This window comes from Chrysemys picta, chromosome 8, assembly GCF_011386835.1.
Source record: "Chrysemys picta bellii isolate R12L10 chromosome 8, ASM1138683v2, whole genome shotgun sequence".
Lineage (NCBI taxonomy): Eukaryota > Metazoa > Chordata > Testudines > Emydidae > Chrysemys > Chrysemys picta.
In genome coordinates this window covers 72,390,339-72,415,469 of record NC_088798.1, presented here as the reverse complement: position 1 = coordinate 72,415,469, position 25,131 = coordinate 72,390,339, and the positions used below count along the sequence as shown (strand labels likewise).

At 42.6% G+C, this 25,131-nt stretch overlaps 1 protein-coding gene across 32 annotated transcripts in view; it reads left to right on the top strand.

Moving 5' to 3' along the window:
* Nucleotides 1-25,131, top strand: part of LOC101938858 (protocadherin gamma-C5-like) — a 415,891-nt gene that overhangs the window by 298,506 nt on the left and 92,254 nt on the right. Inside the window, exon 1 of one of the 32 annotated variants that reach the window (XM_065555805.1) lies at nucleotides 17,206-19,396. The exons of 30 other annotated variants lie outside the window; for them this stretch is intronic. In XM_065555805.1, coding sequence (XP_065411877.1) covers nucleotides 17,318-19,396 — 2,079 coding nt within the window. In that variant the 5' untranslated portion in view covers nucleotides 17,206-17,317. Of the gene's footprint in view, nucleotides 1-17,205; nucleotides 19,397-21,380; nucleotides 24,217-25,131 lie in introns of those variants that run through there. One more of the 32 variants, XM_065555791.1, reaches the window with a different exon arrangement.

Below are 25,131 nucleotides of genomic sequence, written 5' to 3'. Positions count from 1 at the left end.
AGCCAAATCTATACTAAAGTATCTAAGCATTTATTAACTAGGAAAAGATGAAAACAGCTAAATATACACACTCAAATGAGTTACAGTCTTAAGTTTCAAAAGGTAGTAGAAGCTTCTCTAATAAGCAAGTTCTATGTGTTCCTTGGGGCTAACACTGGCTAAGCACTTGGGAACTTTTGCTTATGTTTAGTAATCCTTGCCCCTTAGAGTTTAAGTAGCATAAATGTACAGTCCCTCCTTGTTAGGGCTTCTGATTCCTTCCTCCCTTCTGCTTTAAGTTGCAAACTCAGCTGTTGGAAGGAATTCATTTGAAGGTTTCCTATTCATGGGGGATGGGGGAAGAGTAATAAACAGAATCTTTTGTCCTCTGATGTTCCACAATAGTTGTTCTGGTGTTGATGGGGCTTCTTTGCCAGGCAGGACATAACATCTTTTGTTGGAGGCTAGTATTTAACAGGAGTTAATGTTTCTCTCCTGTCGGGTGACATACAGAGGCTTATAATATAAATGCTTAAATATTACCTTGCAATGTGGGATACAGATTTTGTAAGTGAGATTAATGCATGCAGAAACTTACAAGCATTCGATAAATTCTAAACACTAATCACATTTTTATCATTCTGATTCCTGTTTTAATAATACTAACACTCAGGTGAGCTATACTGATTCCAGCTACCTGTTTGTCAATATTCAAATGAGACATGGGGATCTTGGCATAAGTTGGCACCTAGTTTGCCAGCATCACAACAGGTGTTTGTCCAACCTATTCTTAAAAAACTCCAATGATGGGGATTCCACAACCTCCCTTGGAAGCCTAGTCAAGTGTTTTGCTGCCCTTATAGTTAGAAAGGTTCTCCTAGTCTAACCTAAATCTCCCTTGCTGCAGATTAAGCCAATTACTGTACTTCTTGTCCTGCCTTCAGTGGATACGGAGAACAACTAAACACCATTGTCTTTATAACAGCCCTTAACATATTTGAAGACTGTTATCAGGTCCCCTTTCAGTCTTCTTTTCACAAGACTAAATATGCCCAGTTTGTTTAACCTTTCTGCATAGGTCTGGTTTTCTGAACATTTGATCATTTTTGTTGCTCTCCTCTGGACTCTCTCCAGTTTGTCCACATTTTTCCTAAAGTGTGGTGTCCAGAATTGGACACAGTACTGCGGCTGAAACCTCAACAGTGCTGAATACAGGGGGACAATTGTCTCCCATGTCTGACATATTACAGTCCTGTTAATACACACCAGAATGTTATTAGCCTTTTTCATAACTGCATCGCATTGTTGACTCATATTCAGTTTGTGATCTGCTATAACCCCATGATCCTTTTCAGCAGTACTACCATCTAGCCAGTTATTATTCCCCATTTTGTAGCTGTGTGTTTGATGTTTTACCTTCCTAGGTACTTTACACTTGTCTTTACTGAATTTCATCTTGTTGAATTCAGACCAATTCTCCAGTTTGTAGAGGTCATTTTGAATTATAATCCTTTATTCCAAAGAGCTTGCAAGCCCTCCCATCTTGGTGTCATCTGCAAATTTTATAAGTGTACTCTCCTCTCCATTATCAAAGTCATTAATGAAAATATTGAATAATATTGAACCCAGGACTGACCACTGCAGGACCCCAATAAATACATCCTCCCAGTTTGTGAATGAACCATTAATAACTACTCTTTGAGTAAGGTCTTTCAACCAGTTGTGAATCCATTTTATACAAATTTCATCTAGATGGCATTTCCCTATTGTGCTTATGAGAATGTAATGTGGGACTGTGTCAAAAACCTTACTAAAATCAATATATATCACATCTATCGCTTCCGCCCATTCCCCAAGGCCAGTAGCCCTGTCAAAGAAGGCAAATAGGTTGGTTAGCATATTTTGTTCTTGACAAATCCATGCTGGCTATTCTTTATAATCCTATTGTCCTCTAGAACCTTACAAACTGATTGTTTAATAATTAGTTTCAGTATCTATCCTGGTATTGAAATTAGGCTGACAGGTTTATAATTCCGCAGGTTATTCTTGTTCCTCTTTTAAAAAACAGGTATTATGTTTGCCCTTTTTTAGTCCTCTGGGACCTCATCTATCCCCTAGGAGTTCGCAAATTGCTAACAGTTCTGAGATTGCGTCACCTAGTTTCTTAAGTACTGTAAAATGAATTTTGTCAGGCCCTACCAACTTATTTAAACATTCTTTTACCTGTTCTTTCCCTATTTTGGCTTGTGTGCCTGCAGTGACTCAAGAGAGTAAGTACCAAACTCAGGCCAGACTATTAGGAACCAGAGCACAAACCCCAAATTGGCTGTGAGTTCTATACTTAGATTTCACTAAACAAATATCAAGTGTAAACACCTCAGGCACTATGACAGCTTTAACATGGAGTCACAGATAGTCCCCTTATGTACTAGTCTGTCTCACCACCAACATGAGCTTACCTTTTTGATAGCTAGTCCCTGACATCAAGAATTACAGCAATATTCAGGTTACTCCCTGTCCCAAAGGACCAGTCATTTACCCCAGGTCAATTGCACTGTAGATATCACACCAAAGACAATTGGCTTCTATTCAATTCTATAATAAACTATATAAAGATTTATTAAATAAGAAAAGAAAATCCAAGATTTATTTAAAACGTTAAAGCAGGTAATCATAGAAACACAAATGAGATACAATCTTTATTTTTAAAAACTAATGGAAGCTTCCATAATAAGCAAGCAGTATATGTTCTTGAGGGTAACCCAAGCATAGCAGCTGGGGATCTCTTGCTTATGCCTAGAAACATTTTGCACCCAGAGTTCAAGCAGCATAGAGATAAAGTTCCTTTTATCCCCCTCCTGGCATGTACTCTCAGCTGCAAGCACTGCTGGTGGGAGGGTGAGATGGAATACACCCCTATATTCACACTCTACACATTATTCTAATAATCTCTGTACAATGTAAGCCTTGTAAGGTTTCATATGAAAACTCAAAATTTGCTGGTCAGTAATATACTGGTAAAATATGTGTGGCAACATTGTATGTGACGTTATAAAATTCCCCTGTATGATGTTATGAACACATGTTCTACAGCCCTGCCCAAGCAGAAATCAGGTCTGTCCTAAACAAAAGAAGGAATGTGTGCTTGCCTTAATTTGAATTTAAGCAGTAAACAGAGTCATCGAGCAGTGAGGGAAAACAAAGGAAGTTCAAACAGGTAAAAAAAAAACACCATGGAATATCCTTCCATATGGACTCTTTGTCTCCTGGGTCTCAGCTGGAAATATTTTTCAAGGGGGGGACTGAAACTATAAAAAGAAGGGACAGACACCCCAAGGGATCCCTCTTTCTCTCCCTGCCCACATCATTTTCAGCACCTGAGAAGACAAAAGGAAACAGCCATTGGACTCTGGGGGAGGGGTCCTGACCTTGGTCAATAATCTGCTGGAGCATGTGGTGAAAAAGTGTGCTTTGCAACTAAGATAGTTTCTTAAATAGATACTAGTAAGCATTTTATCTCTGTTTTTCTTGTAACCATTTCTGACTTTTATGCTGCAATACTTGTTCTCACTTAAAATCTATCTTTTTGTAATTAATATATTTGTTTTACTGTTTTATCTAATCTAATGTGTTGAAATAGAAGTCTCTGGGTAACTCCCTTTAAGATAATAAGATTGCATACTATTTCCTTAAAGGAATTATGGACTTAATATGTTTGTACTGGTGGGAGTCTGCTATAGACCACCAGACCAGGGGGATGAGGTGGATGAGGCTTTCTGAAAGCAACTAACAGAAGTTACTAGATTACATGCCCTGGTTCTCATGGGGGACTTCAATCACGCCGATATCTTCTGGGAAAGCAATATAGCAGTGCACAGACAATCCAGGAAGTTTTTGGAAAGTGTAGGGGACAATTTCCTGGTGCAAGTGCTGGAGGAACCAACTAGGGGCAGAGCTCTTCTTGACCTGCTGCTCACAAACAGGGAAGAATTAGTAGGGGAAGCAAAAGTGGACGAGAACCTGGGAGGCAGTGACCATGAGATGGACAAGTTCAGGATCCTGACATAAGGAAGAAAGGAGAGCAGCAGAATACAGACCCTGCACTTCAGAAAAGCAGACTTTGTCTCCCTCAAGGAACTGATGGGCAGGATCCCCTGGGAGAATAACATGAGGGGGAAAGGAGTCCAGGAGAGCTGGCTGTATTTTAAAGAATCCTTATTGAGGTTGCAGGAACAAACCATTCCAATGCGTAGAAAGAATAGTAAATATGGCAGGTGACCAGCTTGGCTTAACAGTGAAATCCTTGCTGATCTTAAACGCAAAAAAGAAGCTTACAAGAAGTGGAAGATTGGACAAATGACCAGGGAGGAGTATAAAAATATTGTTCAGGCATGCAGGAGTGAAATCAGGAAGGGGAAATCACATTTGGAGTTGCAGCTAGCAAGAGATGTTAAGAGTAACAAAAAGGGTTTCTTCAGGTATGTTAGCAACAAGAAGAAGGTCAGGGAAAGTGTGGGCCCCTTATTGAATGGGGGTGACAACCTAGTGACAGAGGATGTGGGAAAAGCTAGTGTACTCAATGCTTTTTTTGCCTCTATCTTCATGAACTAGGTCAGCACCCAGACTGCTGACCTGGGCAGCACAGTATGGGGAGCAGGTAACTAGTCCTCTGTGGAGAAAGAAGTGGTTCAGGACTATTTAGAAAAGCTGGATGAGCACAAGTCCATGGGGCTGGATGCGCTGCATCCAAGGGTGCTAAAGGAGTTTGCAGATGTGATTGCAGAGCCATTGGCTCTGAAAACTCTTTGAAAACTCGTGGCAATCGGGGAAGGTCCCGGATGACTGGAAAAATGCTAATGTAGTGCCCATCTTTAAAAAAGGGAAGAAGGAGGATCCGGGAAACTACAGGTCAGTCAGCCTCACCTGTCCCTGGAAAAATCATGGAGCAGGTTCTCAAGGAATCCATTCTGAAGCACTTAGAGAAGAGGAAGGTGATCAGGAACAGTCAGCATGGATTTACCAAGGGCAAGTCATGCCTGACTAACCTAATTGCCTTCTATGATGAGCCATAACTGGCTCTGTGGATGAGGGGAAAGCAGTGGACGTGTTATTCCTTCACTTTAGCACAGCTTTTGATACTGTCTCCCACAGTATCCTTGCCGACAAGTTAAAGAAGTATGGGCTGGATGAATGGACTATAAGGTGGATAGAAAGCTAGCTAGATTGTCAGGCTCAATGGGTAGTGATCAATGGCTCCATGTCTAGTTGGCAGACGGTATCAAGTGGAGTGCCCCAGGTTGGTCCTGGGGCCAGTTTTGATCAACTTCTTTATTAATGATCTGGATGATGGGATGGATTGTACTCTCAGCAAGTTCGCAGATGACACTTATCTGGGGGAGAGGTAGATATGCTGGAGGGTAGGGATAGAATCCAGAGTGACCTAGACAAATTGGAGGATTGAGCCAAAAGAAATCTGATGAGGTTCAACAAGGACAATGCAGAGTCCTGCACTTAGGATGGAAGAATCCCATAGACTGCTACAGACTAGGGACCGAGTGGCTAGGCAGCAGTTCTGCAGAAAAGGACCTAGGGATTACAGTGGACGAGTAGTTGGATATGAGTCAACAGTGTGCCCTTGTTGCCAAGAAGGCTAACGGCTTTTGGGGCTTTATAAGTAGGAGCATTGCCAGCAGATCGAGGGACATGATCATTCCTCTCTATTCGACATTGGTGAGGCCTCATCTGGAGTACCATGTCCAGTTTTGGGCCCCACACTACAAGAAGGATGTGGAAAAATTGGAAAGAGTCCAGCAGAGGGCAACAAAAATTATTAGGGGGTTGTAGCACATGACGTATGAGGAGAGGCTGAGGGAACTGGGATTGCTTAGTCTGCAGAAGAGAAGAATGAGGGGGGATTTGATAGCTGCTTTCAACTACCTGAAAGGGGGTTCCAAAGAGGATGGATCTAGACCAGTGGTCCCCAACACGGTGCCCGCAGGTGCCATGGTGCCTGCCAGGGCATTTATGTGCACCCACTTAGTGCCCAGCAGGGGAGAGAAACCACGGCCCCGCGCTGGCCAGGGACAGAGAACTCTGGGGCTGCAGGCTGCGGGCACCAGTGTTCTCTGTCCCTGGCAGGCACGGGGCTGCAGCTTCTCTCCGGCTTCTCTGCTGCAGGCTGCGGGCGTCGGTGCTCTCTGTCCCCGGCAGCTGCGGCCCCATGCCTGCCGGGGACAGAGAACTCTGGGGCTGCAGGCTGTGGGCGCTGGTGTTCTCTGTCCCCGGCAGGCGCGGGGTCTGCCTAGTGCCCAGCAGGGGGGAGAAGCAAGGGCCCCGCACCTGCTGGGGACAGAGTACTCCGGGGCTGCAGGCTGCGGGCGCCGGTGTTCTCTGTCCTCGCGGCTTCTCTCAGGCTTCTCTTTACACTGCCCAGAACTGCTGCCAAACAAACAAACAAACAAACAAACAAACAAACACCGCTCCGCCTCTGCAGAATGGACTGAATGTTTATGATATTTATTTTGTAAAATAAATCCACCTTGAAAAAAAAATTTTCTTACAGGTAGATAAAAAAGAGGAAATTCACATGGTAAGGTGAAAGAGTAATTGCCGAATAATTTAATTAATACCTTTTACATGAAAAATTGCCTTTTTTATCTTATGGATTCATATATTATGTAATATTAAATATGATGTTTTTCGTATTATTTAATGTACAAATACAAAATAAGCCTTGAAAAATTGTTGGTGCCCGCCACACTCTTCTGAAAACAAGAATGTGCTGCTGGCCACAAAAAGGTTGGGGACCACTGATCTAGACTGTTCTCACTGGTACCAGATGACAGAACAAGGAGTAATGGTTTCAAGTTGCAGTGTGTGTGTGTGTGTGTGTGTGTGTGCACGTGCGAGGGAGTTAGGTTGGATATTAGGAAAAACTTTTTCACTAGGAGGGTGGTGAAGCACTGGAATGCATTACCTAGGGAGGTGGTGGAATGTCCTTCCTTAGAGGTTTTTAAGGTCAGGCTTGACAAAACCCTGGCTGGGATGATTTAGTTGGGGATTGGTCCTGCTTTGAGCAGGGGGTTGGAATAGATGACCTCCTGAGGTCCCTTCCATCCCTGATATTCTGTGATTCTATGTTTCTATGAAAGGGCTAGGCAGCATAAGACATGAAGATCTGGGACAGTATAGCCAAGGGTGGTGAGATCCAGGACAGTATAGCCAAGGCTGGTGAGAGCCAGGGTGTACTTGGCAGGGTGCAGTTACACAGAGACCTTCAGGGTGTGGCTTGAAAGCTGTTTGTGAGTGGCCCAGGTGGGAGCTACTACGGCAAGGCACTGTAAGGCACCTACAGTTGCAGGGAAGGGGTTACACAGCCCCCCACCAGTCTGAATTGTACCCCAGTATTCAGGGGCGGCTCTAGCTTTTTTGCCGCCCCAAGCCTTTGGCGGCCTGCCTGCGGGAGGTCCCCGGTCCCGCGGATTCGGCGGCATGCCTGTGGGAGGTCTGCCGGTCCCGCGGCTTTGGCATACCCGCCGCTGAATTGCCGCCGAATCCGCGGGACCGGTGGATCTCCCTCAGGCATGCCGCTGAAGGCTGCCTGACTGCCGCCCTCACAGGGACCGTCAGGGCGCCCCCCACGGCTTGCCGCCCCAGGCACGCGGTTGGAGCACTGGTGCCTGGAGCCACCACTGCCAATATGTGACAGAGGGGTCTGCTTACATGACTCATCTTCATAGGAAGAAGGACAGAACAACAAAAGTCTTTTGTCCTCTTGTTGATGAAATATAGGGAAATTCCAGCTGCAAGGATCCACAGTAGTCTATCTGGTACTGATGGATCTTTCCTTCTGGGAAGGGCATAACACCTTCTTTTGAATATCAGCCCTTCAAACTAGATGATGTCTCTCTCCTGTGTGGTGATTTACACAGTCACAGAGATTCACACTACAGCTGCTCAAAGATTACCTTACAATATGTTACAGATGTTATAAATTAGATTAATGCATGCAGTAACTCAAAAGCATTCAATAAAGTCTAAAGATGTTCTTATAATTCTAATATCTGTTTTAACAATACTAACACATAGGTGACCCAGATTGATTTTAGGTATGTATTGTTCAGTGTTTAATTGAGACCTGGGGACCTTAGCATGAGCTGGCACCTGGTCTATCAGCATCATATCTTCTCTCTCGTTAATATTCATTGTATTAATTATCTGGTCACTGTAACGGATTCGATCACAGAGACCCCCTTGGGACTGTCACCTGGTGTGATGAGACTACCCCTGAGCCCGTTTTTCCTGCCAGCTTGGGACTCCAGAACCCTGTCTTGTCGAGCCAGACACACCAGTCTGCTCCAACACACACCCAGGGTCTGAACCACTCACCCCAAAGCTGCAGACTTAACTGAAAACAGCTTAAGAAGTGTTTCTGTCTCTAGCACCCAGACACCCAGCTCCCAATGGGATCCAAACCCCAAATAAATCCGTTTTACTCTGTATAAAGCTTATACAGGGTAAATTCATAAATTGTCCACCTTCTATAAAACTGATAGAAAGATATGCACAGCTGTTTGCTCCCCCAGGTATTAATTACTTACTCTGGGTTAAATAATTAGCAAAAGTGATTTTATTAAGTATAAAAAGTAGCATTTAGGTGGTTCCAAATAATAACATACAGAACAAAGTAAGTTACCAAGCAAAATAAAGCAAAACATGCAAGTCTAAGCCTAATACATTAAGAAACTGATTACAGATGAAATCTCACCCACAGAGATGTTCCAATAAGCTTCTTTCACAGACTGGACTCCTTCCTAGTCTGGGCCCAATCCTTTCCCTAGTACAGTTCTTGTTAGCTCCAGCTCAGGTAGTAACTAGGGGATTTCTCATGACTGGAACCCCCTTTGTTCTGTTCCACCCCCTTAAATAGCTTTGGCACAAGGTGGGAATCTTTTGTCTCTCTGGGCCCCCCCTCCCTCCTTCTAAATGGAAAAACACCAGTTTTAAGATGGATTCCAGTACCAGGTGACATGGTCACACGTCCTGTGAGACCCCAAGCCTTCATTCTTCCTGGCCAAGACTCACAGGAAGGCTTGCAAGTAAACAGAGCCATTTACAATTGTCAAGGCTGTATCCCCACTTTGAACTTTAGGGTACAAATGTAGGGGCCTGCATGAAAACTTCTAAGCTTAACTACCAGCTTAGCTCTGGTCCGCTGCCACCATTTCCCAATTGGATTCCCTCCCTGGGAAGCCTTGAGAAACCTTTCACCAATTCCCTGGTGAATACAGATCCAAACCCCTTGGATCTTAAAACAAGGAGAAATCAATCATGTTCTTAAAAAGAAGGTTTTTAATTAAAGAAAAAGGTAAAAATCATCTCTGTAAAATCAGTATGGAAATTAACCTTACAGGGTAATCAAACTTAAAGAGCTCAGAGGACTCCCCTCTAGTCTTGGGTTCAAAGTACAGCAAACAAAGATAAACACTCTAGTAAAAGGTACATTTACAAGTTGAGAAAACAAAGGAAAACTAACACGCCTTGCCTGGCTATTTACTTACAAGTTTGAAATAGGAGAGACTTGTTTAGAAAGATGTGGAGAACCTGGATTGATATCTGGTCCCTCTCAGTCCCGAGAGCGAACACACTCCCAAACAAAGAACACAAACAAAAGCCTTCCCCCCCCCTCAAGATTTGAAAGTATCTTGTCCCCTTATTGGTCCTTTGGGTCAGATGCCAGCCAGGTTACCTGAGCTTCTAACCCTTTACAGGGAAAAGGATTTTGGAGTCTCTGGCCAGGAGGGATTTTATAGTACTGTACACAGGACAGCTATTACCCTTCCCTTTATAGTTATGACAACAATCAATTGTCCTAGTTGATGGGAGCCATTAAGATTCCAAACCACCATTAATGGCCCACACTTTGCATAATTACAATAGACCTCAGAGTTATATTTCAGATTTATAGGTTCAGATACAAGAATGATACATTTATACAAATAGAATGACCATACTCAGTATGTTGTAATGATACCTTACAAGAGACCTTTTGCATGAAGCATATTCCAGTTACATTATATTCACACTAATTAGCATGTTTTCATAAAATCATATGGAGTGCAACATCACAGTCACCATTCATCTTTTTAGTGAAGACTGAAGCAAAATAGGTATTAAATACCTAAGCCATCTTGATGTCAACAGTTTTTAGGCCTCCTTCCCTATTAAGTAGAAGATCTTCACTTTCCTTTGTATTTCTCTTGCTCCTAATGTATTAAAAGACCCACTTTTTATTGACTTTGAAGTCTCTTTCTTGGAATAACTTATTTTGTGCCTTATTCTTATATTTCCTTTGCATCAAGATAGTTTGCAGTTGTGCTTTTAATATTGTCTCCTTGAGAAACTGCCAGCTCTCCTGAACTCCTTTCTCCCTTAGATTTTCTTCTCCTTACCTATGAGTTCTCTGAGTTTGTTAAAGTTTGCTTTCTTGAAGTCCTTTGTCCTTATTCTCCTGCTCTTGCTCCTTCCTTTCCCTAGTATCATGAAATGATATATTTCATGATAACTCTGACCCACATTGTTTTCCACCTTCAAATTTGTTACCAATTCCTCTCTGTTGGTCAGAATCAAGTCTAAAATGTCTTTTCTTCTAGTGATGTTGTCCACAAAACACCCCAGCAATTTAGAGTAGCGTTATTACCCATTTTACTGGGAGGAGTTGAATACAAGGGGAATGACTTGCCACAAATCAGAGTGGAAATCTCTGACAGAGAAGAAATAGAACTCGAACCTCCCAAGTCTGAGTCCAGTGCTTTGTCTACAAATCAACTCCTCTTGTAATGGAAGAACATCCTATCTTTCATTTCAAAGAAGTTGCTTGGAATAACTGTATTATCCAGAAGTATTTATTTTCCTCCAATAAGATATACTTTTTGTAACGATAGAGAAAAGTCTTAATGCAAATTTATTGAAGATAAAGATTAAAAAGCAAGATGATTGAATTGCTTCTTTAGCAGAAATCTTCCTAGCTTATAATAATAATAAGAAGAATGGCCATACTGGATCAGACCAATAGTCCATGTAGCCCAATATCCTTTCTTCTGACAGTGGCTGATGCCAGATGCTTCAGAGGGAATGAACAGAACAGGGAAATTATCAAGTTATCCATCCCCTGTCATCCAGTCCCAGCTTCTGGCATGCAGAGGTTCAGGGACACCCAAAGCATGAGTTGCATCCCTGATCATTTTGGCTAATCGTGGCTGATGGACTTTTCCTCCTTGACTGTATCTAATTCTCTTTTGAACCCAGTTATACTTTTGGCTTTATACAGCACCCCCTGACAGTGAGTTTTACAGATTGACTGCATTTTGTGAAGAAGTACTTCCTTAAGTTTGTTTTAAAGCTGCTGCCTATTAATTTCATTGGGTGACCCCTGGTTACTGTGTTATGTGAAGGGGTAAATAACACTTCTTTATTCGCTTTCTCCATACCATTCATGATTTTATAGACCTCTATCATACCTCTATCCTCCCTCACCCCAGTTGTCTCTTTTCTAAACTCCTTTATATCTCCTGGTACAGAAGCTATTCCATACCCCTAATAATTTTTGTTACCCTACTCTGTACTTTTTCTAATTCTAATATATCTTTTTTGAGATTGGGCAACCAGAACTGCATGCAGTATTTCAGGCTTGGGTGTACCATGGATTTATATTGTGGCATTATGATATTTTCTGCCTCATTATCTATCCCATTTCTAATGGTTCCTAACATTGTGTTAGCCTTTTTGCACATTGCACATTGAGCAGATGTTTTGTAGACTTTTTATTTCTTTAAATTAAATTTAATAATTTGTATTAAACTACCATGAGTTCAGCTCCTGTTGCTACATTTTCAAGTTCAGAAGACTGAAAATCTTCTCTTCCGTTTCTCTCAAATTTAGAGACTCTAGGAACACACAAAGTTCAAGGATAGTGACCACAGACATGACCACAAGTAAAAAGTCTTATCTGTACTACAAGTTTTATTAAAGCAATAAGTAAAGTTACAATGATGTATGCATATATAAATCATACAAAAAACATGCAATGACTAAAACTGTAGTCATACTCACATCCTCAAAGATATTCTAGGGTCTGATTGATCTCTCAACAGACAATCATTGACAGACATATGGTTCCTGCTTGGGCTGTCCCGTGGGGGTCATCCCTTGGGGTCATCCCACTTTTTCTCAACCAGTGAACCTCTTTTGTATTGTTTTTCTGACCGTGCATAACACCTTATGCATATACATATACTTCTTTTCCTTATCTGTACTTCCACAGCTTATGAATATTGGGGTGTCAAGTTTTTCATAGATTGTTTCTTAGTTCCTCTTATTCTCATTAGTATCTATGCACAACATGTACCCTGTGGTCAGGATAGGACATTCCATGATATTACAATCAGGTGTCTCGTGATCTTGCACAGTTCATTGCGGTTTATTGCAATCTAGTTTTCTGTAACATTACCTATTAGCATATCTTTCACAGTAATCTCTTAACCTGACTGGCATAGGGTTATTCCTATGTCCCCCACTCATGTCAAGCATTCTTAAGCTCAAGGCCTAGTATGGCTAAACTAAAATCTTACAGGCCTCAGCCTGTAACCCTTGCATTCCAGCCATGTTTTACTTATATACCTAATACATAGGTTTCAGAAGGGTAGCCGTGTTAATCTGTATCAGCAAAAACAATGTGGAGTCCTTGTGGCACCTTAGAGACTAACAAATTAATTTGGGCATAAGCTTTCGTTGGCCAGCATTTTTATGGCTGACTTAGAACAACGTTTCCTCAGCTCTCGTCCCGTAGTGCCCCTATTCTACTTGCGCTACATTGATGACATCTTCATCTTCTGGACCCATGGGAAGGAGGCCCTTGAGGAATTCCATCAGGATTTCAACAATTTCCACCCCACCATCAACCTCAGCCTGGACCAGTCCACACAAGAGATCCACTTCCTGGACACTACAGTGCAAATAAGCGATGGTCACATAAACACCATCCTATACCAGAAACCTACTGACCACTATACTTATCTACATGCCTCCAGCTTTAATCCAGACCACATTATATGATCCAGTGTCTACAGCCAAGCCCTAAGATACAACTACATTTGCGCCAATCCCTCAGACAGAGACAAACACCTACAGGATCTCTATCAAGCGTTCTTAAAACTACAATATCCACCTGGGGAAGTGAAGAAACAGATTGAGAGCCAGAAGGGTACCCAGAAGTCACCTACTACAGGACCGGCCAAACAAACAAAGTAACAGAATGCACTAGCCATCACCTACAGCCCTCAGCTAAAACCTCTCCAGCACATCATCAAGGATCTACAACCTATCCTGAAGGACAATCCCTCACTCTCACAGACCTTGGAAGAAAGGCCAGTCCTCGCTTACAGACAGTCCCCCAACCTGAAACAAATACGCACCAGCAACTACACACCACACAACAAAAACACTAACCCAGGAACCAATCCCTGCAACAAACTCTGTTGCCAACTCTGTCTGCATATCTATTAAAGGAACATCATCATAGGACATAACCACATCAGCCACACCATCAGAGGCTTGTTCACCTGCACATCTACCAATGTGATATATGCCATCATGTGCCAACAATGCCCCTCTGTCATGTACATTGGCCAAACTGGACAGTCTCTATGCAAAAGAATAAATGGACACAAATCAGACATCAAGAATTGTAAAAGTAAAAAACCAGTAGCAGAGCACTTCAATCTCCCTGGACACTCAATAACAGACTTAAAAGTGGCCATTCTTCAAAAAAAAAAAAAACCCTTCAAAAACAGACTTCAAGGAGAAACTGCAGAACTGGAATTAATTTGCAAACTTGACACCATCAAATTAGGCCTGAATAAAGACTGGGAGTGGCTGGGTCACTACAAAAAATAATTTCCCCTGTGTTGATATTCACACCTTCTTGTCAACTGTTGGGAATAGGCCACGTCCACCCTAATTAAATTGACCTCATTAGCACTGACCCCCCCCACACACACTTGGTAAGGCAACTCCCATCTTTTCATCTGCTATATATTTATACTTGCCTACTTTTTTTCACTCCATGCATCTGATGAACTGGGTTATAGCCCACAAAAGCTTATACCCAAATAAACTTGTTAGTCTCTAAAGTGCCACAAGGACTCCTCACTGTTTTTACCTAATACACAGTCATCATTCCTAAATACTTGCAGTCTTATACTTCTGCAATCCTACAATTTCAGTCTATTTAGCCTACATTGATTATGTATGAAATGGCAAATAGCACAATGATAAATGGATGCTAAAAGGAACTAATTGGCTGCAGTTTTAAGAGAACTGTCCATGATGATGCCAAGATCTCTTTCTTGAATGGTAAAAGCTAATTTAGGCCCCATCATTTTGTATGTATAGTAGGGATTATTTTTTCCAATGTGCATTACTTTGCATTTATCAACATTGAATTTCATCTGCCATTTTGTTGCCCCATCACCCAGTTTTATGAGATCCATTGGTAGCTCTTCATAGTTAGCTTTGGATTTAACTGCCTTTAGGAATTTTATAGCCTCTGCAAATGGTTTACCCCCTTTTCCAAATAATTTATGAATATGTTGAACAGCTAGGGTGACCAGATAGCAAATGTGAAAAATCAGGACGTGTGGGGGGGGGGGAGGGGGGTAATAGGTGCTTATATAAGAAAAAGTCCTAAATATCAGGACTGTCCCTATAAAATCGGGACATCTGGTCACCCTATGAACAGCACTGATCCCAGTACAGATTCTTGGGAGACCCCACTATTTACTTTTCTACATTCTGAAAACTGACCTTTATTTCTACCCTTTGTTTCCTATCTTTTAAACAGTTGCTGAGCCAAGAGAGGGCCTTTCCTTTTATCCCAAGACTGCTTACTTTACTTAAGAGTCTTTGGTGTGGGACTTTGTCAAAGGCTTTCTAAAAGTCCAAGTAGACTGTATTAGCTGAGTCATGCTGGTCCGCATGTTTGTTGACATCTTAAATAATTCGAATAGATTGGTGAGGAATAATTTCCCCTTACAAAAGCCCTTTTCACTCTTCCCAGATGTATCATGTTCATCTATGTGTCTGATAATTCTATTCTCTACTATAGTTTTAACCAATTTTTTTAAAGTTCAAAAGGAACCAGGTTAGTTACAAATATATAAAGAGATTATTATTATTCCACCAGTTTCTCACCTCTTACATATCACCTATATAACATGAAGTTATGGTGTGTTATGAAGGTTTTATCTGCATATGTTTGTGATGGCCACTTTACGTAACAGTGGCAAGGCCATTAGAGAGTTACATGTGTCATTCCAAAGAAGTGATGATAAAACCATTAAAACACCTCTTCCTGTAACTGTCCATGCCACATGTCTTATAAGGGGAAAATTTGTTAAAAATTTTGTTGGGCCTATTTTTTTCTCTTTACCTGCCTCTGTCAAGCCAGGCTCCCTTAGTTACTATGAGGCCAAATGTTCAGTGGTCATGTGATGCCTTAAACATTTAGATAATATATTTTTTAAAGTCTTTGTATATAAATGTGAATATGTAATATTTAAGGGCTAGTTTCTCTACTCTTTCCAAAACTAGAAGCAAGGACTGAGTACCACTAGAATGTTATGACTCCTTTTCTGCAGCACAGACAGTGCTCCTATTTCTTGCAATTCACGATATGGGTTCTTCAAAGTAGTATCTGTGTATGACTGACTATTGACTACCCTGGGTCTAGGTCACGTGTTTTTATTTTATTTTTGTGGACGATAAGGACATATATCACTGTAGAGGGGGAAAGGAAATATTTCTTTGCCTCTTTGATAGTTTTAAAATACTGTTTTTAAACTGCTCATAGGTTTGTAATATTAAACGCTATCCTGGAAGAGGTGCATTAGTGGGCAGAGCGATCAAAGGTGTATAACCAACGATAAAATCACGTGATTTTCCTCACCATCTGTCTCTGCAATTGATCACATTGTATGACTACTACCTGTGTGTTGTGTTTATGTGATTTGATATTCGAAATGTGTGCATTATTGGAATATATATGCTTCTTAAAGTAGCATTCTTTTAGCACCATTTGCAATAACCTCCCATTGTCTTAAATATTATAAAACTCAATATGAAAATTGCCAGACTTGTAAATATATGGAGTACAAATTATTGTATATCACAGAATAGATATAGCCAACTCATTGACAGCGCTCCTGAATCGTTTATTAATATTTGATCCATAGTGCAGTAATATGAATATATTGGCTTGAGCGACAAAATGAACAAGTCAGATATAGAAAAAAATTGAAATACATCTAGCGACGTAAAAATCAGATATAAGATTACTACAAAGATGTTAGCATTCAGCAATTGCACAACGCACCACCAGGGTCGAATGCAGAGAGGCGAATCAGATTGGAGAAACATATCCATATACACTTACAATATGCATAACTCTGGACAAAGCTATGTATCTGTAGTTCATAATCAAGCATAGTAAATTTAAACAAAATTCAATCACTAAATCCTTATAACTAATAAAGTCAGATTCAGTACAACAAAAATTCTTACTCCTTGTGTGTACCTCAGACGAAAACGTACATAATAATGAGAAAACAGCATATTTATAGCGTTAACCATCCAGTGAAAATACCGTCAAAAATTCCAAGGAGATTCTGCAGTTATTGGTTGAGACTCTGAGCGCCGCTGTTCACCAGTAAGGGAGAGAAACGCGACGACAGATCCAGCCAGTCCAGCACTGCAGTTACAGAGCACTGAACGCTGACAGATCAGAAGCACATTCAATAGGTCTGGACTGAACATTGCAAAGGCAGATATTCCCTAAAACTGACTCTGGTTTAACTATCAACGTTACCAGAATCAGGGGATCAAATACAGAATCAAGACACGTTTCTTGACATAGAATCAGTGGCGTGTCCACATCAGCATGGGATTGGCAGAAACTCAAAGGCGCCAGCACTGCAAAAGGGGAGCCCTGTTCTGCTTTATGTTGGTTACCGTTTGGAAGGCAGTTTCTGGGCAGACTCGCTACTCCATTCCCGAGGAAATGCAGAAAGGTTCCATTGTGGGGAATATCGCAAAGGATCTGGGGCTGGATATAAAGGAGCTCTCAGACCGCGGAGTCCGCGTTGTATCAAAAGGTAGGACGCAATATTTTGCTTTAAATGTTAAGAGCGGCCATTTAATCACAACGGAAAGGATAGACAGAGAGCAAATCTGTGGCCGGATCGAGAAGTGTCTGTTAACTTTTGAGATTATTGTTGAAGAAAAAATGAAGCTTTATAGAGTTGAAGTTGAAATCACAGATATTAATGACAATGCACCCAACTTCCAGGCGGGAGAATCGGAAGTAAAAATCAGCGAGATAACGGCACCGGGATCGCGGTATCCCCTGCAGGAGGCGCAAGATCCAGATTTAGGGATAAATTCTCTCCAGAGCTACCACCTCAGCAGTAATAGGCATTTCTCCCTGGACGTGCAAACCGGATCAGATGGAGTTAAATATGCCGAACTGGTGCTGGAAAAGTCTCTGGACCGCGAAGAACAAGCTGTTCATGATCTAATCCTCACAGCTACTGACGGGGGAGATCCAGTCAGGTCCGGCACTGCGCAAATCCGCGTTATTGTTCTCGATGCTAATGACAATGCACCAGTTTTCAGTCAGACGGTCTATAAGGTTAATGTTTTAGAAAATATGCCTGCGGGGTCCACGATGGTGACAGTGAAAGCGACTGATCCCGATGAAGGAATACACCAAGAGGTAAAATACTCAATCAGAAAGATAACTAATGAAGCTTCACAGATATTCCACTTGGATTCAAGGACGGGAGAATTAATAGTCGTGGGGAACTTGGACTTTGAAGAAGCTGCGTTATATGAAATCGAGGTGCAAGCCCATGACGGGGGAGGCCTTTTCGACAGATCCAGAATTGTGATCGTTGTTAGCGATGTGAATGACAACTCTCCAGAATTAACAATCACATCTCTCGTCAACTCGATCCCTGAGGACTCTCCCCGCGGGACTGTGATCGCCCTTTTAAATGTGCAAGATCTAGATTCTGGAGAGAACGGAAAGGTCACGTGCTCCGTACTCAGCAACCTCCCCTTCCAGCTGAGGAAATCGTTGGATAATTATTACAGTCTGGTGACTGACCGAGCCCTGGACAGGGAGCAGGTGGCAGCATACAACATCACAGTGACCGCCACGGACAATGGGACTCCTCCTCTTTCTACAACCACCACGATCCCACTCCGGATTTTAGACACGAACGACAACGCCCCTTTCTTCGATAAAACGTCCTACACGGCCTACGTCACGGAGAATAACCCGAGAGGAGCCTCCGTTTTCTCCCTGAAGGCCAATGACCCCGACGAAGGAGAGAACGCCAGAGTCACCTACTCTGTTACCGAGGGTCAGATCCAGGAAGCTCCGCTGTCCTCCTCCATCTCCATTAACTCCGAGACTGGGGCTCTCTACGCTCTGCGCTCCTTCGATTACGAACAGTTCCGGGAGATTCGGTTCCAAGTGCAGGCTCAGGATGGGGGTTCCCCACCTCTCAGCAGTAATGTCTCCGTCACTCTCTTTATACTGGATCAGAATGACAACACTCCGCACATCTTACACCCCTCCTTTCCCACCGATGGCTCCACGGGAGTGGAGTTGGCCCCACGCTCCTCCGAGCCGGGTTACCTGGTCACTAAGGTGGTGGCAGTGGATGCAGACTCTGGGCAGAACGCCTGGCTCTCCTACCAGCTGCTGAAGGCTACCGAGCCGGGGCTGTTCTCTGTAGAACTCCACAGCGGAGAGATCAGAACAGCGCGCTACTTTGTAGACAGAGATGCCCTCAAGCAAAGTCTGGTGGTTTTAGTGAAGGACAACGGGCAGCCCCCTCTCTCTGCCACGACTACTGTCACGGTGGTGGTGGCTGACAGCATCCCCGAAATCCTCTCCGATTTAAGCAGCCTCTCAGCTCCTGCAGACCCCCAGTCCAGCCTCACCTTGTATTTGGTGATCGCTGTGGCTTCCGTTTCCTGCTTGTTCTTTATCTTTATCATAGTGTTACTGGCCCTGAGGCTCCGCCAGTGGAGAAACTCGCAGCTATTTGACTCCTCGAGTGTGACTTTCAGTGGAGTTCCCGTCTCGCAGTTTATGGGGATCGATGGAGTCAGAGCTTTTCTTCACTCCTACTCACATGAGGATTCTCTCACCACGGACTCCAGAAAGAGCCAATTCAGCTTTCCCAAATCAAACTATGCAAATACTCTGACTAGTCAGCACTCTTGTGAGATAAAGGATCCTATTCTAATTACTGAAGAGTTAGACAATAACATGGATCAGACGTCCATTCAGGTCAGCTAATATCTGCTTAATCTTGTGATTTATATTTGTAAATATAGGTAGCTGTTAATCGCTAGAGAATTACTGAGTGCATCAAGTATTTGGGGGCCTGTATTAGAGAGAATCTGGCGGGGGGCGTAGAGAGAGTCTCGGTTATACTAGATGTTTTTCTTGTAAAGCTTTGATCATCCGAACCATACTCTGGCATGCTATTCGGAATTGAGTTTGGAGTCAATGTTGTCCTCAGAGTATTGGACGGCTATGTATATATAAATATATTTTGTGTAATAATATTTACATTGTGAACCCATTTAGAAAACAGATTTCCTAGTTCCCTTTTGAAGTTCTCATGAAACGGTGATTTGTTCAAAACTTGAATCTGCCTTTAATCTGTGATACTATATATGTTACCTTACGTGAGATATTACAAAGTAAGGGAATTTTCCTATATTGTCAGAAACATAGATTTTCAGAGAGAATAAGAATGTTACTGAAAGGCAAAATATTTCAGTGACCACACAGTTCTCAATATTAACTTATTTTTATAAACCAGTGTATTTAACTCCAAATATGATTTCATCTGACTTTCCGTACTACAAATAATGCAGGGTAGAAATGCATGATCATGAAGCTAAAGTTATGTAAATGTTTGATTAAGAGACTATTTCAGGGATCCGCAACCTTTGCGGCCCACCAGGGTAAGCACCCTGGCAGGCCGGGCAGTTTTGGCAAATCGCCGCTCCCACTTTCCGCGGTTCGCTGCTCCGGGCCAAAGGGGGCTGCGGGAAGCTGAGCGGGCTAAGGGATGTGCTGGCGGGCCGCGTGCCAAAGGTTGCCGATCCCTGGACTATTTAAACATTATTTTAAATTTCCTGCAACAATAATGTTCTTTTGTCTTATATTTGAGCCTTGAGAATTTGAGAGAAATTGATGACACATTACAGTAATATGTTTTTATAGCATGTAGTTGGCACAGAAAACATTCTCTATGCGGTGTTGTAGCCGAGTTAGCTCCAGTATATTAGATAGACAAGATGGGTTAAGTATTGTCTTTTATTGGACCAACTTCCGTTGGTGAGAAAGACAAGCATTCGAGATTACAGCGAACTCTTCTTGGTAAACTCCAAAGCTTGTGTCTTTCACCAACAGAAGTTAGTCCAATAAAAGAAAAGATTCTAACATTTATTGTAATTTTTTATTAAAATAGTAATATATGTTTCCATAGCACATTGTCTAAAGCAATCAGAGAAAGGCTAACTCAAATATGTTTGAATAGTGGGCACGTGATTATACTTACATTATTTGACGGTCTCCTTTGTCTTTGTATCACTGGGAAGACTTTGAATACATTGGCTCTCTAGGACTCATTTAAGTTTTCCATTCATGTTTAGTTTTTGGAATGTCTGGAAAACTATTAAACTGTTCTTTAGCGCGGTTCTACGAGTGAAAAGCACCTGGTTTTTCATTATAGTTCAACTCAAGAGAAATTTTCTTAGTACTTTTTAGAAACAACCATTGTATTGTGAGTGGGCAGATTACTTTCGAAGGAAAGATAACCTAAAAGTGACAATAAGGGCTAACCACGAAAATAGATTTGCTCGGGAGTTTAGATTTATATTCTGAACCCGCAATCACTCGTGCTATTGGGTTTAAAAACTATTGTTTTCTGTCAAACGCTTTGGAACTGTGCTTAGCAGAATCTCACCCATAGGAGTGTTTGCGGAGGATGTGGTTATTACATGGAAATTGTTGTTCTTGTACATATTCATTACACTGACACACACCAAGACGTACACCCACACATACACGCAAACATATATGCAAACAAAGGCAAAGAAATCTCAAGATTTTTAAGTTTTACACTATCAATAAATAGACACACACACATATCTATATCTATCTTTGTTTCTATCTGTATTCAAAAAGCATTTAGACTTTACATTTATACTTATATTAGGAAACACAGATGTTTATACTTCACGGCAATGTTTTTACTATACTACATGTTTTGCATTTACACGCAAATTAGAAGAAAAAAACACAAAACAAAACAAGAAAACCTCCATGAATGATTGTGAGTAGAGCTGCACCGGCGCCTTGATAAGATCGCTGCTATTGCAGTTCTCCCGTTGAGACTCGGAGTGCCGCTGTTGGCCAATGCGGAGCCAGGGCTGGAGCCGGAGATCCATCCGAGCCTCCTGCAGTGTGATTGCTCCGTCACAAAGAGCAAATCGCAGAGGAAACAGCAGAGAGACCTTCACAGTTTGGCTAAGAAAAAGGAACGGCCGTTAGAACACACAATACGGGAACGTTTACACCTCTGCCGCGGATTCCTTTGCCCTGATGGGATAGTAAACAACAGATGTAACCAAAACAAACAAGGAAAGGAGAAAGCAAATCTGACAGAGACCGGGATGGAAATCAGGCGCCGAGAGCCGAGCCGGGCAGTCACACGGCAAGTACTGTTGTTTCCCTTCTTATTCTCTTTGTTCTGCCGGGCGGTCTCGGAGCAGATTCCTTATTCCATACCTGAAGAAATGGCCAAAGGTTCCCTTGTGGGGAATCTCGCCAAGGATTTGGGATTAAATACCAGAGAACTGCAGCAGCGGAAGCTCCGTGTTAGTTCGGAAAAGCAATACTTCAGTGTGAATGGGGAAAATGGCAACCTGTATGTGAATGGCAGGATAGACCGGGAGGCGATATGCGGGGAGACACCCCTTTGTGTCCTGACACTCGAAACGGTGGTGGAAAATCCTTTAAATGCTTTCCATGTGAATGTAGCAATCCAGGACATTAATGATAATGCCCCGCGGTTCATCAAGAGTAACATCGGATTAGAAATCAATGAGTTAGCACTACCGGGTACGCGATTTCCCCTACGACAAGCGCAAGATCCAGATACGGGGATCAACTCAGTACAGAGTTACCAGCTCAGCAAGAGCCCGCATTTTACCCTGGTTGTGAAGGAGAGCCCGGATGGAAATAAATACCCAGAATTAGTGCTGGAAAAATCTTTGGATCGGGAAAAACAAAGTTCCCATCACTTGATCCTGACGGCCGTGGATGGCGGAGATCCAGTCAAATCCGGGACTGCTCAAATTAGGGTTAATGTCACTGATGCCAATGACAATCCTCCCGAATTTACTGAGGAGATCTACAAAGTCAGTCTGAGGGAAAACCTACCTCGGGGATCCTTAGTGCTTCAGGTGAAAGCCACGGATAAGGATGAAGGGGTACATGCCCAAATCACATACTCATTCAGCAACGCGAAGGAAAATGCTCGTACAGTATTTCATTTAGATCCTGAGAACGGAATAATTACAAATAGACAGTATTTGGATTTTGAAGAAACAAACACATACATGCTGGAAGTAGAAGCCAGGGATGGGGGTGGACAAACTGCTCACTGCAAAATTCAAATAGAAATATTTGACGAGAACGACAACGCCCCGGAAGTGACATTCACATCCGTGTCCAGCCAAATACCGGAAGACTCAGTGCGCGGGACAGTGATAGCTCTGATTAAAACCCATGACCGAGATACCGGAGAAAACGGACACGTCACCTGTTACATTCTAAAGAGTCTGCCATTTACAATAGTGTCCTCTTCTCGCAATTATTATAAAATCGTCTCGGAATCTTCTCTGGACAGGGAAAGGACCCCGGAGTACAATATCACAATCACCGCCACAGACAACGGCTCTCCCCCCCTCTCCACCCAGAAAACCATCCTGTTGCAGATCTCGGATATCAATGACAACGCCCCTGTCTTTGAGAAACCTTCCTACACCGCCTATGTGCCAGAGAACAATCCCTCGGGGGCCTCTATTTTCAGTGTAGCAGCCTCAGACCGGGATCTGGACCGGAACTCCCGACTCACTTACTCCATCCTGAGCAGCAACCTCCAGGAGCTGCCCCTCTCCTCCTACATCTCCATTAACTCCCAGACCGGAGCTATCTATGCGCAGCGCTCCTTCGACTACGAGCAATTCCGGGAGTTTGAAGTGCAAGTGAAGGCCCAAGACGGCGGATCCCCGCCTCTTAGCAGCAATGTCACCGTCAGGGTGTTTATTCTGGATCAGAATGATAACGCCCCTCGCATCCTGTACCCTTCCCTGGGAGCCGATGGCTCCGCCTTGTTCGAGATGGTCCCTCGCTCGGCCGAGGCAGGTTATCTGGTGACTAAGGTGGTGGCGGTGGATGCTGACTCAGGACACAATGCCTGGCTCTCCTACCACCTGCTCCAGGCCACGGAACCGACGCTCTTCAGCATGGGGCTGCACAGCGGGGAGATCCGGACAGCCCGCGCCTTTGCGGACAGCGATGCTGTGAAGCACAGGCTGGTCACCCTGGTGAAGGATAACGGGCAGCCGCCTCTCTCCGCCACAGTGACTCTCAACCTGGTGTTTGCTGAGAACTTCCAAGAGGCTCTTCCGGAAATGAGCGACCAATCGGGTGACTCGGAATCTCAGTCTGGCTTTACTATTATATTGGTGGTAGCTCTAGCTTTGATCTCATTTTTGTTCCTCTTGACAGTGATACTGGCCATTGTTATGAAACTGAGAACGTCAAGGAAACCCAAATTACTTCAGTGTTTTGGTCCTGAGCCTTATTCCAAGACTGGAACGGTGTTTTCACCCAACTATGAAGATGGGACTTGGCCTTATTCCTACCAGCTGTGTTTGTCCTCAGACGCCAGGAAGAATGATTTCACTTTCCTGAAATCGAATGTGCAGATGGACGGGAATATTCTGTGCAGTGACAGCTCAGGAACGGTGTTCATGGGCAATGGAGCTAGCAGCTTACATGGTGGGACGGAGACTGCTGGGGAGGTGAGTTTCTGTTTTGATGCCTCATGTGCTCTCTTTATAGAGAGTACGCAGTCATTGTGAAATACTGCCTTAATGTAATTAGACTTTTCTTTTGCGCCATTGCCATAGTATTTGCGGTCTCAGAATTTGTTCTCAGGTGCATGACGGCGAAAGTTATCCCCATTTTAAGGATAAGGGTCACCACAATGGAGATAAGTGACGTAGGCATGTCAGAGAGGAAATCTGCAATTGAGCACAAGATAAAACTCAAATATTCTAAGGCCCTGTAGACTTGCTTAACTGCAAATCCATTCGCTCTTTCCAACGAGCATATTTTGTCTCATTTGAAAATATTTAAATTAAATAAGTGCATTATTCAGCGAGATTATATACCTGCTCGCCAGTATGATGTGCTTCTGCTAACGCCAGAGAAAAATAGGACAGCCTTTTAATTTTAATATGTAAATTTTAATTAATACTCTTCAATATGCTTCTTTTGAACTGTTCTTTGTTAAAAGTGTCATAAGTTTAAAGTGCCAAAAGTTTTGAAGTTGTTATAATCGCAATTATAGAAAGTGCGCTTGTGGTTTGGCCAATGTCTTGCCTCTTTCTTGTGAATTTTATAGCATGATATTTGGATATGGTATCATATAAAGCTACGTTTTTTTATTATGACTTTGTTATTCACCAGTGGGAGAGCGATGAGGAAATTTTGCAGGTCAGCTTAAATAAGTGATGATATAACCTTAATACATTACTATAATGTGTTCTGGATATGGCACATCATTTACATGGAGGAAAGTGTTTTACAAATATCTGAGCGATTAAAAACTATTATAGGGCTATTTTTCTGTCTTTATCTGCACTTGTCACACCAAGTTCTCTTAGCTACCGTGAATCCAAATATTCAGGGGATCATAGGGAGCCATAAATATT